This window comes from Anabrus simplex, chromosome 10 (genome assembly GCF_040414725.1).
Source record: "Anabrus simplex isolate iqAnaSimp1 chromosome 10, ASM4041472v1, whole genome shotgun sequence".
NCBI classification, from domain to species: Eukaryota; Metazoa; Arthropoda; class Insecta; order Orthoptera; family Tettigoniidae; genus Anabrus; species Anabrus simplex.
This window is the reverse complement of record NC_090274.1, coordinates 72416134-72434303: the sequence shown is the minus strand read 5'-3', so window position 1 is coordinate 72434303 and position 18170 is coordinate 72416134. Positions and strand designations below refer to the sequence as shown.

Genomic DNA, 18170 nt, shown 5'->3' with positions numbered 1-18170 from the left:
AGCTTAATTAAGGCCACGGCCGCTTCCTTCCCACTCCTAGGCCTTTCCTGTCCCATCGTCGCCATAAGACCTATCTGTGTCGGTGCGACGTAAAACCACTAGTAAATAAAAACAATTTGATAGTGACCTTCGCTTGTTTTAACTAGTTACGTAATGTTCCATAGAAATTACACATTGTCTTAACTTGTTAAGAAGAATTTCGCCATAGTCTACCACCGCTACATTTAAATTTCAAGTGCGTTTTTTAACAGTTCTTGAAGGAAAAAGTAACTTGAAGACGAAAACGATTTCAGGACAGCTGCAACCGAACAAGAGCATTCGCTAATCCGTGTATCTGCTTCTGAGAATCGTAGAAAGGTTTCAACAACAAACCAGTTATCTGAGTTCCCAGAATTTAGTCATCAGTGCAACAAGCTGTTGCTCGTGCTTTAGCCGGAAAAGCGAATTCTTCTACTGCACCACCAACCAAACCTGGGCAGAAAGATACAGAAGGCTGTGGATGACGTCAGGCCATTGAGGCCATTGGTGGAGTTGGTCTTTATTTATTCATAAGTTTGACTGTTACAGTATTTCATCCACCAACATGGAATGGAGCGGGGACTTAAGACTGGGACACCAGCAAACTGAAATTCAAACTTTTGCTGTTCCACCTAGTTCTGCATGCTAACGCTTGGATCGGAAGTTGAGGAAAAATTATTTTTAATGTTGAAAATATGTCTTAGCAAACAAGTAGGAGTTCCCATACTACGAAAAACGTAAAATTAAGCAATGTGCTCAATTGTGTCGAAAGTTGAAGGGCTAAAGGTCCCGGAAAGTTTTCAAATTGTAAGTCTTGGATAGCTCTTTCAAACTAAAACAATCAGATCTCGAAAATCACTACCGGCCTAAATGCAGTTCCGGAAAAACAGCCTAAAATCGCTTGTTTCTTTACTCGTTCTCTTCTTTTATTCAAATCCTAGCCAGATTAACTTATTTACCTAATTCTTTGTGTAATGTTTTCCGTGGTTCAATACCCTCATGGTTTTTATTATTTTTTGATAAATGTCCACACCGAATGTAGTTAACTTATAAGGGTTTAAGTGAAACTCTGCATTGACTCACATTAGCGCTCGTAGTGGTAGAAAAAGGCAAACTGCTAATCTAATCGACCGGATAACGATGATTAAGAAAAATTATTGTAATTTTCAGGAATATATTCTCATACTTTATTGTATTTTATTTACCTAAAATTCGTAGTTCATATCCCTAGCCGCCTTTGCTGGCAGGACCTAGTGTTTACAGTGCACTATGTTTCTGGTATGGGCTAGAGCAATTTTGTTACTTTCATAGATCTGTCTCTGTCTTATCCTTGGCTTTTACAATATGAAAGTGGCTGAGGTATGAGCGATGATAGTAATGCCAATCCTTATGCAGCCAGTCCATGCTATGAATGGTGTGAAAATGTTGCTCATAGGGTCGGCTGGTGCATGCATTTCAGTGGGCTTGGCAGACTGATATGTAATAGCAACTCTGGCTCGGTGAGGAAAGCAACGGGAAACTACCTCACTCCTCATCTCCCTAGTACGCCTCTTCAGTAATGCCTAGGCCATCTATGACAGCTGATGGCAGAGCTGTTGAGCATCCCACCAGCGGCATCGCTGACGGACTGAACATACATACATACATACATACATACATACATACATACATACATACATACATACATACATACATACATACATACATACATACATACATACATACATACATACATACATACATACATACATACATACATACATACATACATACATACATACATACATACATACATACATACATACATACATACATACATACATACATACATACATACATACATACATACATACATACATACATACATACATACATACATACATACATACATACATACATACATACATACATACATACATACATACATACATACATACATACATACATACATACATACATACATACATACATACATACATACATACATACATACATACATACATACATACATACATACATACATACATACATACATACATACATACATACATACATACATACATACATACATACATACATACATACATACATACATACATACATACATACATACATACATACATACATACATACATACATACATACATACATACATACATACATACATACATACATACATACATACATACATACATACATACATACATACATACATACATACATACATACATACATATCCCTAGGGTATTTTTAACATTGAGTTGCTTGCCTGAAGGCCTGGAACTGTGGATTTTTTCTCGAGTGTTGGAAGACACGGTCTAACATAATACGGTATGTGTTCACCCCGGGTCATTGTAGGCCAGAAAATGGTGGGTTTTATTCGTCCCTTTTCGCCTTTTTTCTCTTTTTGATCCTTTTTTAAAAAGTCTTTTTAGGTGTTAACAATATTTTTCAACTTCACCTTGTTTCGACTTCATGTTTACTGCCCAATCTCAATTCGAATCATCATCAGTTCATCAATCACCTCCTAAACGTCATTTCTGTAGTAAATACGTATGTTTGAACCATATCTGAAGGTACAACATGAAATAAAAATGAAATAAAGAAATGAAACTAGTGCTTGAAAAAACAACAGGGGTATCAAGTTATGTGCAAGGTAAGTGAAATACTGAAAGGAGAAAATTTTGATATGAGTGTTTTTGAAGAGGAAGATCTCGCTTGCTTCAAGTATCCGCTGATAAGGAGAGAAGTTTCTCGATGTTTGGCAACGTGCTGTCTGAAAACTGACGATCCTTTACACCTATAGTTGAGCCCACGAGAGTTGGAGCTTGACACTAGAGCGGCGAAGGTTACCTCTATCTGCGGCACGTCACCCTTTCATACAGGCTGAATATTTAATCAAATATGTAGCCCTAAAGCAATTAATTAAACTTTGACCCGTTCCTAAGCGCGTGCTAATAATTCCAGTATTTAAGACAAAACACATCATTGCCGATAAATATGAGATTTCATAATCACCAAAATCATCAGTTTCTGAGCTCAACAAATTCACATGTTAAATACAGAATAGAACTGTACAACTAGTCGCTGATTAACTTACAAGAAAAATAAATTAACAACGAAAATAATATTCAGAAAACAAACACGTAAATACACAAAAACAGCCACAACTAACACATAATTGTAACACTCTACCACTCCGAATATTATCACAAAAGCGACCGAGAGAAAGCGAACTCACGTGGCGATAGCTTCCTTAAATGTGGCATCGCTGTTATCGTTGCCATGAAATGAAATGGCGTATGACTTTTAGTGCCGGGAGTGTCCGAGGACAAGTTCGGCTCGCCAGGTGCAGGTCTTTTGATTTGACATCCGTTGGCGACCTGCGCGTCGTGGTGAGGATGAAATGATGAAGACGACACATACACCCAGCCCCCGTGCCAGCAAAATTAACCAATGATGGTTAAAATTCCCGACCCTGCCGGGAATCGAACCCGGGACCCCTGTGACCAAAGGCCAGCACGCTAACCTGACGCTAAACGTCTCACTCTTACTCTCGTAGGCCCTAATATAAGAACCTGAAGATGACTATTGTAAAATACTACAAAGCCAAGTGAACTAAGGTTTCCGAAGTCCAGTTTCTGTAACCCTAGTGTGGTTAAGCCAAATATGATTCCAGTTATACTAATTTCAATTTCACCGGGCGAGTTGGCCGTGCGGTCAGGGGCACGCGGCTGTGAGCATGCATCCGGGAGATAGCGAGTTCGAATTCCACTGTCGGCAGCCCTGAAGATGGTTCTCCGTGGTTTCCAATTTTCACACCAGGCAAAAAGTTGGGGATGTATCTTAATTAAGGCCACGGCCGCTTCCTTCCAACTCCTAGCCCTTTCCTATCCCATCGTCGCCGTAAGACCTATCTGTGTCGGTGCGACGTAAAAGAACTAGCAAAAAAAAATCAATTTCTTTCTCCAGGATTTCCGTTACGGGTTCGCTGAATCATTTCTAGGTGGAAAAAAATATTTTATTCTAAATTCTGCAAGTGCTTTTTTAACAAACACGGAAATCCTTTTTTAAATTATGTCGGTCTAAAAATAATTAATGTCTGAAAGAAGTGTTTCATTCAACTTTATTTTTTCCACTGTATGTTGCACACTACCAGAATTGAAAGTTTTTATTTCCTTTTTGGATATTTTAAGGTCTTTTTCTTTTTTAGACAATTTATAGGTCTTCAAATTTCGAGCCCTTGTGATCGATGATGGGAAAAGTGCAAGAAACGATAATTGGACTGAACTGAATTATAGTTACCTGATAAATATTCTACTAGATTACAACACTGCAAATTACTTTTTCTTTATAAAGGAATCAGTACAGTTGCCATGAAATTACAATTACAGTACTTCACAGAACGTCAGTCTTATGGAAATCACTGACGTTTCCCGCATGAGACTAGAATGATACCAAAGTTTACAAGGAAATTTTTTTTTTTTTAAATCGTACAGACATTAAGCGGCTATCATTACCAAGCGAGACTAAACATGATTATCTTAGAACTTTGAAAATGATTATTTCCCCGTAATTTTTATTTTGTCCGCCTCTGTGGTGTAGTGGTTAGCGTTATTAGCTGCCACCCCCCGGAGATCCGGGTTCGATTCCCGGCTCTGCCACGAAATTTGAAAAGTGGTACGAGGGCTGGAACGGGGTCCACTCAGCCTCGGGAGGTCAACTGAGTAGAGGTGGGTTCGATTCCCACCTCAGCCATCCTGGAAGTGGTTTTCCGTGGTTTCCCACTTCTCCTCCAGGAAAATGCCGGGATGGTACCTCACTTAAGGCCACGGCCGCTTCCTTCCCTCTTCCTTGCCTGTCCCATCCAATCTTCCTACCCCTCCACAAGGCCCCTGTTCATCATAGCAGGTGAGGCCGCCTGGGCGAGGTACTGGTCATTCTCCCCAGTTGTATCCCCGACCTAAAGGTCTGAAACTCCAGGACACTGCCTTTGAGGTGGTAGAGGTGGGATCCCTCGCTGAGTCCGAGGGAAAAGCCAACCCTGGATGGTAAACAGATTAAGATTAGATAGAAAAAAATTTATTTTAGTTAATGTTAACATGTCATATACCGTAGTTTGCCATTTTGTTATTTTATTATTTAATCTGTTTGCCCTCCAGGGCTGGTTCTTTTCTCGGACTCAACGAGGGATCCACCTCTACCGCCTCAAGGGTAGTGTCCTGGAGTGTGAGAATTTACGTTGGGGGTCACAACTGGGGAGGAGGACCAGTACCTCGCCCAGGCGGCCTGACCCGTTATGCTGAACAGGGGCCTTGTGGGGGCAAGGGAAGATTGGAAGGGATAGACAAAGAAGAGGGAAGGAAGCGGTCGTGGCCTTGAGTTAGGTACCATCCCCACATTTGCCTGGAGCAGAAGTGGGAAACCACGGAAAACCACTTTGAGGATGGCTGAGGTGGGAATCGAACCCTCCTCTACTCAGTTGACCACCCGAGGTTGTACAGGCCGATGGCAAGGTAGGAGTGCGTCTCCAAGCACTCGCCCCTTGTCAGCGGAATGCAGTTCAGGCCGGAGGTGGTAGAGACTGGTCACGTGGGATGAAACGGAACTTCTGGTGCATCTGACAACGTTCCTCACAGCTTCCGGGACCGTACCATGCAGCTGACTCGCTCGGGTTGAGTGGTTCGCTGGCCTTCTGACCACAATTCTGCAGGTTGGATCCTGGCTCAGTCCGGTATGTTAGAAGGTGCTCAAATACGTGTCGGTAGATTTACTAGTACGTAAAAGAATGCATGCGGCACAAAATTCCACACCTTGGCGTCTCCGAAAACCATCAAAAAGTAGTTGGTGGGACGTAAGAAAACAATAACATTAAGTGATGTATATATGTTCAGTCATTAGCCCGAAGGCTTGCTGGATCCTCAATGACAATGACACCAACAATCATAGATGGCCTAGGCATCACTGAAGAGGCGTACTAGGGTAGTGACGAGTGAGGTAGTTTCCCGTTGCTTTCCTCACTGACCCAAAGTCTGCCAAGCTCACTAAAATGTCCGCACCAAACGACCCAATGAGCAACATTTTTCGCACCATTCATAACAGGGACTGGCTGCATAAGGAATGGCATTACTAGCATCGTTCATACCTCAGTCACTTTCATATTGCCAAAGCCAAGGATGAGACTGAGACAGGCCAGTGAAAGTAACAAAATTGCTCTAGCCCATGCCACAATGCACTAGTTCTCATCAGCAAAGGCGTTGTGTATGTGTATATACTGTACAACCTGTGACAATAAAGTTCGGTGAATGAAGTCAGAACGGTTATTCGGGCAACAATGGCAACACACAACGCTGCACCTGCCTAGCAGCAGGTTTTGACCACCTGCTCCGAACGCTGTTCAGTTGATCATCGTGTGTGTGCCGTGTAAGACCTGTTTGATACAGTGCGTGTTTAGTGCGTTGGTTCTGAACTGCGAACAGGAACATGAACGACCAAAAGATCAATGTACATTTTTGTTTTAAGCTTAGCAAGACACCGAAAGAAACGCATGCGATGCTGGTACGTGTTTATGAAGATCAAGCACTGTCCTTGAAGTGTGTGTACGAGTGGTTCGCCCGTTTTCGAGGAGGCCGGGAAAGTGTTTCTGACAACCCCCGTAGCGGAAGACCGGCAACCGCCGTCATTGACGAAAACATTCAGAAGGTGAGGACATTAATCACGAACGATCGGCGATTAACTGTGCGCATGACAGCGGATGAACTGCAGATTAACCGTGATTCCGTGCGACAAATCGTTACCCAGAAGTTAGGGAAGAGGAAAACGTTTTCTCGACTTGTGCCACATCACTTGACTGACGATCAGAAGCAGGCACGTTTAGAGGCTTCACAGGATTTTGTCGAAACGGCGGATACGACACTAAATTTCTTGAACTGTATTGTCACTGAGGATGAAACCTGGTGTCTCAGGCACGACCCTAAAACGAAACGGCAAAGCATGGAATGACGTTCTCCGGGATCCCCTCGTCGGAGAAAGGTCAGAGCCAAAAAGAGATTTGACGATATTCCTGACATCCAACGAAACGTGACGAAGCTTTTGAACACCATCCCAAAGGAAGCCTTCTTGCAAAGTTTCCAGGACATGTATCGCCGATCTCAGCAGTGCATAGTTATGGGAGGGGACTATTTGGAAGGACAGTAAGGTCACGGTCGTGCATTGTTCATCTGTGTTGATAGTACAGGACTATTCACCGAACTTTATTGTCACAGGTTGTATATAATAAGAGTTTTGTCTGTTCACTGCTCAGAATTTCAAAAGAATGCCATTTTTATATGGGTCTTGTCCACTGTCACAAGGAAATAGACTTTTTAAGTTTCCGTCATCTCTATCTGTCTATGTATGTATGTATGTATGTATGTATGTAGTCTATGTATGTACGGCCATCACGAGAAAAATGGCTGAACAGAATTTAATGAAAATCATAACGTAAAGTCGGGGAATGAGGCACTGCAGTTTAGGATATACCGTAAACAATTTACTCACTCTGGATGAAATGGTAGTTTAAGGGAAGGCGCCTAAAATTTACTTTTTTAAAACTTCGGTCCTATCGAAAAGTACTCCATAAGAAAAGTTATAGAGAATTCGATTTCCAATCTTTTCTGCCATTTTTATGGTACCAGCTGTGACAATAGAATTCATGAATTTAGATTTTTGTTGCTTACTTCATATCAACTCCGAGCATTGCTAACATCGTGTTAACTGGCGATGGTCGTCGGTCCGTATCGACAAGGAAAATTGTGAAGATGATTATTAAAAATGAGAAAAAAGCCGCGAAGGTACGATCGCTTGAAGAATAAGGCAAGAGGGAGTCATAAAAGAAGAAAACACTCCCTTTACATTAGATGCTCTAATATCCCAGAGTCGGGAGAAAACTAATTGTGAAAGCCTACAATATAGAAAGCTGATAAAACTGATCAACAATAACAACACATTGACCATTGTTTGTTCTGATGTGGTTTGTCTCTTCTGCTGCCGCTCATCTCCGACAGGTGGGTTACTGCATGCTTGAATATTGTCGGAAAGTATATGATTATCCCGATGACGACGGCTACTGCAGCCAGTTAAGTGATATACATGACAAAGTTGGTGAGAAATGTCAGAATTTACAGATTACAGAATATCGTAACACTCACATTCTCTCTATTGCTTCTTAGCTGTTGAAGGGCATTTAACGCGGGACTTTCCTTTAACGTGGGGAGGTTGAATTTAGGAAGGAAATGCTGGTTATCTGAAACGACTGATTGCGGTCAGGATTTCGAAGTGTATATTGTGCTGTATGTTCATGTATGCGCTTGTAATGTTGGGTAATTCCCGACTTGATAGAATATCTTCGACCCCAGTTCATACAGTTACTCACAAAAGTATTTGTACATATCATCTTCCAGTGTTATGACCGTCAGATGTGTTAATATTGGTAAAATATTGTGCCGTTTCACAATTCTTTATAAGAGCTGTAGTAACAAAGATGGAGTCTCTGCGGTCAAATGTCAAATAAAATGCATTTAACATCAGTACGGGCCGAATTGTAAGTCTTTTCGTCGGTCGGTTACGGTAATGGCCGCGTATAGAAGGCGCAGAAAAAAATGACAGATGGACATTATTTGAAACCATTATTCAAGAAAAAAAATGCTCATCATTTATTATAATCTGACTTCGATGTGTTAAGAAGACGCAAGACTCGATTTAAAAAGGATTATCCAGCGGAGCTAATTACTAGGAACTGGAAGACGAAAATTAAATCGCGACTACACGCTAATCTGCGGAGATCAAGATTTAAATGCCGCGCGGGAGATTAAATACGTAAAAGGAAGAGATAAAGTATATCACAGTAGAACTACGTCACGCAGTGACGCAAGCCCTCGGTGAAATTTTCCCGATACCGTTTAACATTGAAAGACACCTACGGATCAGTGGTTGAATGCATTTAGACTAATAGAAGGATAGCGGAAAGAAATTTATTTTCAAATCAGAATATACATAACATCTGTCTTAGACAGTTTTGAACTATTTATTGGATCAACTGCACCCCAGTAAGACCTATGCAATCTGAGCAACGCAAGAGCTATATTAATTGGAAGATGTCAGCAATGAGTCAAATATTCTATCATTGTTCTGTTCCATACGCACGAGTCTTCACCATGGGTCTGTAAGGAAGCAAGGCGATGCTGCTTGGATCCTGACGAGGCGAGACGATGTTGGCTGTCCCGGATGACCAGTGATCAATGTTGAGAAGCTACGATGTACCCGACCACTTGTGGAGGAACCAGATGACGAGATCCTAGTCTCAGATGACCGGAGATGAGGAAACACCGAGACCATCTTGAGCAAAGCTAAGTCCATTATCCAAGTCGTTTTCGTAAGTAAGAGTATATTATTTCTTTTATTGCATGTTAATGTTTGCTTTGTGCGAAGACAGTGCGTAGATAAACGTCTAGCTGAGATGATTGGAAGTAGGTACTCATCCGTATGAAACGTCAATTCCATTTGTAGGCGTGGTCACCAAGTGATTTTCCGATCGCAATGTTTTCCAGTGATATGTGAGGAGAGATAGCTTGAGTTATTATTATTATCAGTGAAGTGTAAAGAGTGAAGTTGGCTTTAATACCTGCGTGTCCTAAATTTAAGTAATGTCAAGCAGTTCGAGATCGTACATAGGATGTGTTTTATGAAGGAATATGGCAGTAGACTACTCCAAGTCCATGTTAAATTTGGCACTATGACTGTAGTAAATAAAGTAGGCATTTTAGGAATGTCACGGCACGTTGATGTGCAAGTCAAGGTAATGATCTACGTATGATGAAGTGATAGAGTGGCTATATATGAAATATGAGTAGTAATTGACGCGTCATGGATATGATATTGAGTGGTTAATGATGTATGATGGTTGTATTTATTGTTTTCTTCGAGAGAGATAGTCATAGTTGTACGAAGTAAGACCTCGTGATTTCAAATGATGTTTCTGAGAGTGTCATTGAATTCTCGCCAATTCCATGCAATAATTCTGGATCCTACGCATTTTACCTAGCTCAGGATATGATCTCGAGACGTGCAGTGCAATGTTTTATCCGTATTAGCCTACCTAGAGAAGCATATAAGTATTCTAGATAAGATTTGAGCTTACACTGATTTACTTAGGATGATCTTGAAAACTCTCACTGTATATAACTCCATTTCTGGATAATTTCAACCTATAGGCCGATCACTGGTGACCTAGATTTTCAAAGGAGAATCATTTTTCTTTTGTCGGAGATAGTGTCATACGATTAAGTAGATTTTCCATTGGTAGTGTGTGTTATTATAACTCTGTATGACAAGCGTGGTGACGTTTCTTGCTACTTCGTACGCACGTAGTCTATGTCAATAAGCTAAGGTCATATTACCTTAAGTTCATAAATTAAATCTTGCGAGAATGTTACTTGTAGGGTGATTACGGCTTACAATGGACGTAGCTTAGCTCATGATGTGTAACACAAGGAAATATGAGCGTCTAAGAAACAACTAAGTAGGCATAAACGAATGTTTAAAATGTAAAACATATAAGAGTGTACTTGTCAAAACAATGCAAGAAGAGCTTTATAATAGCCTTAATGATAGTCTTAAAACTGCAGCCAGACAATCATTCAGTGAAAATTTAAGTAATGTGACAGTTTTTAGAGTAGGTATTAGGTGTTAATTAACAGGATCTAATGTGGATCCCACGAATAATTGATTCAAATAACTCGAACTCCATTTCTTGACCGAGCATTAACTCAGAAATTCCACTAGCATTCCTTTATTTTCTCAAGAGTGTACCACTAGAAAGACTGTAAATAATAGTTAATAGGATTTTTATTTTATTCTTTGTGGATGCATCCTATATTCTTAATGTACTTAATTTTAATGTTTATTTTCTTGCCAAGAAGGCACTTGTAAATACCATTATCTGCGTTCAATTTAATTTATTTGGTCATCACCCAGCTCTGTAGGTGAATTATATACAAAGGAAAACATAGCTTTTTCAAGAATTTCCCAGATGTTACATGTAATTTATGCTAGTAATTGATGATTTAGGAGATTAATGAGTTTATGAAAGGAAGCAATTTAAGCCGAGAAGGCATTCATTTAGGTTGAAGTCGGAAGATGTGATTTCTCTAAAGTTGTTGACGGACATGAATTATTAGGTTGACAATGAGTCACTCATTACAAGAGCTACTTCATTAGTAAACATTTGAGATAATTCCTTGAATATTTGGTTTAATTTTTAAATAAATATGGAATAGTGAAACCTAAACACTCTTTCTCTGGGTTCTTAGAATAAGAATTAGTTGTAAGACTGTAGTAGTAATAAGCGACGACAGTTTCCATAAGAGTTAATGAGAATGGTACCTAACTAGATACGAGCAAGAGACGTCTTTCTGCGTTAGTTAGAGACTACCGTTGATCGACCTGGACGTTTTTCTGTTACGGAACTCACACCCGTAGAACTTAGTTACCAGATTTATTGAAGTTAGAGCTAGTCAGGATCTCTTGTGTCCATGCCTGGACGCGGGAACGGCGCAATATGAATGCGAAATGTACAGTCGGTAGCCCTTGTTGGGTACCTCGTGTACAGAAAACAGTTTTGTCCTGCAAAACGTGAAGTAATATAACTGCAACAATAACGTCACATTACAGAAGTATTCGTACATAGCTCTGAAACATCGGTTTGGCTTTGTCCTGAATGGAAACGAAGCCGAAGATGCACTCAAGATACAGACACAGACCGCAACAATCTACTGTTCTTACAAACAGTACTATACAATGGCGCGTAAAAGGAAAAACACATCCGTTGAATTACGTCAGCTGATCATTTCAAGGAAGGTAAAATATACCGACAGATTGAAGGAATCACGGGAAAATGTGTTTCGAGCATCCAGTCAATCATCAGGAAATGAAAAGAAACGTGCTTCAAGATGAACCAAAATCAGGACGTCCTAGACTACTGACTCCGAGAGGTGATGGTGGTGGTGGTGATTATTGTTTTAAGAGGAAGTACAACTGGGCAACCATCCTCTATATAACACTAATCAGACGGAAAAATGGAAGGGATCCGACACTTCGAAAAATGAAGATATCGGCCAAAGTAAGACAAGGGCCACGAAGGGCGTGAAAATGAAAGACTCCCTAGCCCTCGCAAACCTAATAGCGTCGGGGTCGGAAAAGAACAAGAGTTAACCAAGGGTGGTCGGATAGGATAGCTGAAAGTGAGGAGCCTGGCAGAAGTAAGTGGAAGCAATGCCAGGACTCAGCTGAGGGCCCCGTGGTCGCCAACCCACGCTCCAAAGTTCAGAGCCCCTGAGGCTCCTTTTAGTCGACTCTTACGACAGGCAGGGGATACCATGGGTGTTATTCTACCGCCCCCACCCACAGGGGGTCCGAGAGGTGAGCGATTTATTGTAAATTTAAAAATTGAGTGCTCCAATGATTGCTTCTAGCGGTGAAAACAATATTGGTGTAAAAGTAAGTGCAGAAACTGTAAGGTGAGTGTTAAGGAGGAACAATTATAACGGGAGAGTAGCTAGAAAAAAAACGTATATCAGTCAAATAAATTGCAAAACGAGATTGGCGTTTGCTGTGGAACATGCAGTGAAAACAGAGGACTTTTGGAAGGACGTTATATTTACTGATGAAAGTAAATTTAACATTTTTGGGTCACATAGTAGGCAAATAGCATGGAGAAAGGCAAATGACGAACTAAATATAAAATAATCTTAGTTCCACTGTTAAGTATGGGGGTGGTTTACTTTCTAGTGTGGGGTTGTATGTCTTCCAGTGGTGTTGGAAATCTAGCCTTCATGGAAGGCACGATGGACCAATACAAGTTACGTAGACATACTGAAGAATAATTTAAAAGAGAGTGCTATAAAAATGGGCATAGAGAATAGTTTCAAATTCTACTAAGACAATGACCCGAAGCACACGTCATTACTTGCACGTACTTAGTTATTATGGAATTATCCCCAAAGTACTGGAAACACCTCCTCAATCGCCGGATATCAACCCTATAAAAACTTGTGGTTTCACCTTGGAAAATAACTTCGAAAACATGACATTCGAAATGCTACAGATCTTGAAGAGAAACTTCACCATCAATAAAATCAATGCCTAAACGACTACAAAGTGTAATACAACAGAAAGGTTATCCTACCAACTACTAATTTGTACAACATTCGTGTTGTATGCATACTTTTGTGCTGCGTACGAATACTTTTGTGATATTCCTTACCATTGTCCTGTGTAAAGGTCCGAAATGATTTAAGTTCGTATGTACAATCTGTGTTCCTTTTCATTTTCATAAATGATATAAGAATTCAAACATTACATCTCTTTTATTTATGAATACCTGTAGTGCACGAATACTTTTGTGAGTAACTGTATGTGTTTGTTGATCTGTTGCAGAAGATCCTGGCGGAGGCGTCGTGTTGCAGGTGCCTCATCCTGCCCCCGCAGCAAATAATGACAGCTTGGAGCCAAATAACAAGTATCTCCATAAGAAGTTCAAGAAGATGGCCACTACCATCGACACTGCTGCCACTGTCAACGGGGTCTGTATCAACAAGCCTGCAAATCCTGAAAGTACAAGAGAGGAAGCTTCGAGTTTGACCCCAGGAGTTCAGCAGGGCCGATATGTGTGTCCCTACTGCAAGCTGGCCTGTGCGAAACCAAGTGTTCTTCAGAAACATATCCGAGCTCACACCAACGAGAGGCCTTACCCTTGCCATCCTTGCGGGTTCGCGTTCAAGACTAAAAGTAACCTCTACAAACACTGTCGCTCGCGAGCGCACGCTTTGAAAGTAGAGGAGGAGGGATCTGGTGGAGCAAAGTTTAGTGTACCGTCAGCAGAGTCTTCTGAGGATATTGAGGACGATGAGGATGAGAATAACAGCAACAACACGCCGCCACCTTCCGCGCTACAACCTAACTGTACAGTCGCGTACAGCAGTTCGGTAGCATTCAGTTCTTCCAGTTCCTCGGTGCCTTCGGTGAGCGATCGACCGAGGCAGATATACAAACCCAAGTTCCATAAGGCAGCGCTGTACCAGGAGGAGGAGGAAGAAAAAGCAGCTCAACAACCTCCGACGTTAAGTCTGAAGATCCCCACCGCTCCTTCATCTCCTCAGCCTTTTCCCTCTTCCTCATCTATATTCGCTAATAGTAAGACTCCTTCATCACCAAGCCCAGAATTTCTACATCGTCATATCAATAAAATTATCAGCGAAAATCAGGCAATCGTCAAAACGACGGATCCTCAGTGGTCCAAGAAGTTCCAGCAGCGCAGCCGCGAGCAACTGAGAGAAGATTCTCCGGCCAGTCCTCTGTCAGCAGCTTCCTCTCCAGGGATCGATGGAATAGCCCCGTGGCCTAGCAAGAGATATTTTCAGCGCCAGATGTCTCTGGGTGCTGCATCACAACCAGATGGCATACAGGAACTAGAGAGGAACAAGCAGCAAAGTGTTCAATCCAAACTTGCCCTGGCTCTCATGAGACCTTCATCCTCTCCCAGGTCTTGTGATAGTCCGAGCTCGATCCCAGAACCTACCTCAGGGTACCAGCAACCCCTCAACCTCTCTACCACTAACACACAAAGTAAGATTAATTCTGATAATACAGACCTGAGCCATTATAGTCACAGAAAAAGAAGTTATTCAGAAAGCTTCGGAAAAGGTCAGCCTCCACTTGCGAATCTGATGACTGTGTTGAAGGATCACAACATATTAAATGCTAACAACAATATTTCTGCTAGTAAGTATAAACTCCAGACAAACTCCAAGACACCTCTAAGTGGTAATACGGCGGCTCTGCTGGATGCTGTCTCTAAGAACCACACGGGTGATAAATTGCCATTTCATCCTCAGAATCCCGAAGGATCAATAATCAAGAATCTTCTGTTGAACGCGAGAGCAGCATCTGCTGGCGCAACACCTGGCACAGGGTACAACACGGCTCTCGCTGACATTATGGCAATATCCGCAGAGACTGGTAGTTCCCCACATTACCTGCTTTCTAGTATCGTAGATGAGGTGGGATACAGAGTTCCTTCTCCAGGCACGCCGTATGTGTGTTCTCATTGTAACATACCGTACAGAAGTGCGGAGAATTTAGAGATCCACCAGCGGCATTATTGTAAAGGCGAAGGAAATCCAAAACCCTCGAGTATGGCTAGCCTTTCTCCAATGCACAGCCCTGGGATTCCTATAAATTATATGTCAATGCCGTGCCAGTCTGTAGATATGCTAAGTCAAAGTGAAGACAGCAATTTGTCTAGCAAAGGATCGAGCATAAGTGGAATATCAAGTATTTCAAAATCAGGAGTGAAGTTTAACAAATTAGATTTGAAGATCTCTAAAGAGAACTCAATCAAGCCAACTACTTTGGTTATGCCTCCTTTTCCTTCTCCTGGTCCTCTATTAGGAAGTACTCCTCTTGTCGACAGTTACCCACCAAGGAGGAAGAAGGAAGAGTCGGAGAGTGATGAATATGAGGATCAATCGACGAAGAGAGGTGGATCATTACCAAAGAAACGACGACTGGATCCTGATGTCACATCTCGAGATACTAGTTCAACTTCACCCGATATAAGGTCTCTATCAAACACTCCCATCTCGGCCATAATAGTCCCTACAACTGCAACGACGACGACTACGACTTTGCGTTCGTTGGAGGAACTCTCGAAATGTCCAATGAGGCCGAATTCCCTTCAGATGTTTGGTGGAGAAGTACAAATACTGGATGGTGCTGGAGAAATGAAGACTATGAGGATTGAGCCATCTTCTCGTGGAACAAAAAGTCCAGGAGCATCTGGTTCCACTGCAGATCTTCTTCTCAGTCTTCCTAACCATCTCAGTCCTGGGAATGTCCTAAGTTCGTCGACCAGTAACATGACATCGAGCAGCGAGAACGCCGCGGACTCGGCGTGTGGCAATGTTTCACCGCACATCGTCGTCACTATTGCCCGATCTGGTCTGCACTCTGGTGGCACTATTGTTCAAGTTCCTCAGAAACCCTCGGTGTCTGCCAACGTACCAAGTGGCGGTGTCGTCAAACCACCTCGTTCTTCTGGCGGAACTATTAACTGTATCACGGTGACAGCTACGAAATCTCCTTCTGGACAGCTTCAGAAGAACAGCAATAGCGGAGGAGGAATGATTCTTAATTCTCCGTCTCATTCTCCTCTTCTGTCGTCTAACACGAACACAGTGACCAACACTTTTCCGGATACCACCAAATTGTTGGTACCAATCGTGCCAAATATTCCTACTCCCAATTTGTCTGTTCCTGGAATTCCTGCCCCAAACCTTTCTAACCTGCCCTTTATGCCTTATCCATCTATTTTTCCTGACGGTACTTTACTGAACCCACTAACTCAGATAACAGCTTATAATCCTTTGACATTACCACCCCAGCCTACTGTTATGCAGCAGCCTCCCCCCATGAAGCTAACTCAACCTCCTCCAAAGGAGAAGAAACACTCCAACGCGCTAGACAACCCCCTCCCTCCGTATTCAGGTGGTGTAGTGACCATCTTGCACGGTGGAAAAGCCATTCCGTACGTTCCGGGGATGCCTGGGCCTCAGACACTGATCTCGTCAGCTCCACCACCTATTAGCAACAAAAGACGGTCGTCGCCCAAGCCTTTGGATTTGGCAAGTCCATCAAAGGAGAATTTCGTTTCCTTAAAAGTGCCAGATCCAGCTAAGACACCAACGGGAATGAACTCTAGACCTACAACACCCCTTGTTGCTAAAAGTGTGAAGGCACAGATTTCGTCGTCTGTTACTACAATAGTGAATCCAACCCTGACGACCTCATCCAATCATCAGGATGAATGTTCTGTTAGAATATCGAGTTCAAATGCATCGGCAGCGTTCTCTGCCTCATCTTCAGCGTCAAAGGTGTTGAAAAGTTGTCCTCCCACAATCCCGAGCATTAAAGTAGATTGCCCTGTTCCCGCTGTTGACGCAGTTGGCGATAATGAGGAAACTTGTAAGAAGCCTCTTGCAGTGGTGCGGAAGATTTCTAAAGTTGGTGTGGTGCCAGTGTCGGTGGTGGAAGGGAGTGAACGTGCGCAAGTTGCAGATGATGACAAACCCCAAAAGACTGATAGTGAAGATTCGAAAACTAAATCCACTAAACCCAAGTTCCTAAGACCAACATCACTGCCACTGAAACCTGGAACTTTCACTCCCAAGAAATTCCACGGGACAGGCCTCACCCCTACAGGCCCGGTGCTGTCCTTGGTGAGCCCAGAGACCCCCCGCCCCCGGAAATCGTACGGGCAGTTGTATTTAAACGGACATGCGTACACATACTTGGGCTTGAAGTGCTCCACAAGGACCTTCTATTGCACCCTCAATAGACCTCAGCCAATGTACGTCCCGCAGAGCCCGGAGCACCAGAAACTCTCCATGTACTCCAACTGGAAGGTAAGCAATTCAACTAGTTCGGTACACCGTACTGCGTGAATAATAATAATAATAATAATAATAATAATAATAATAATAATAATAATTTAATAATCTATGTATAGTATATAAAATAAAGAGTTTTGTTTGTACATTGCTCAGAATTTAAAAGAAGGGTATTTCTATATCGGCTGTGTTCTCATTAACAAGGAAATGCATGTTTTAATTTTCCATCGTCTGTGTCTGTCTGTACGCGCATCGCGACAAAATGGCTGATGAGAATTTAATAAAAAATCTGAATGTGAAGTCGGGGAATGTGATACTACAATCTACGTTATAAATAATTTTATTCACGCTGAGTGAAATGGTAGTTTTGAGGAAGCTAAAAATTTAATTCTCATATATTTTCGTTATAAGTGGTCCTATCGATAAATACTACATAACTGAAGTTATATAGAATTAAAATCTCTGATCATTTGTGTCTTATACATTTTTAATGTACAACCTCTGATAACAGAGATTCATGAATTTTGATTTTCGTTGCTAAGTCCATATCAGCTCCGAGCCACGAGAAAATGAGTAAACAGAATTTAATGAAAATCTGTTTGTTAAGTCAGGGAATAAGGTTCTACAGTCTAGGCTATAAATCATTTCATTCACGCAGGATGAAATGGT

The 18170-nt window shown here is 41.8% G+C and overlaps 1 protein-coding gene across 1 annotated transcript in view; it reads left to right on the top strand.

Annotated features, from left to right (window-relative positions):
• The window catches only part of shn (schnurri), a 367418-nt gene that overhangs the window by 321579 nt on the left and 27669 nt on the right, over positions 1-18170 (top strand). The window contains exon 3 of the mRNA XM_068229436.1: positions 13492-17516. Within this exon, the coding sequence (XP_068085537.1) occupies positions 13492-17516 (4025 nt within the window). The remainder of the gene's footprint in view (positions 1-13491; positions 17517-18170) is intronic.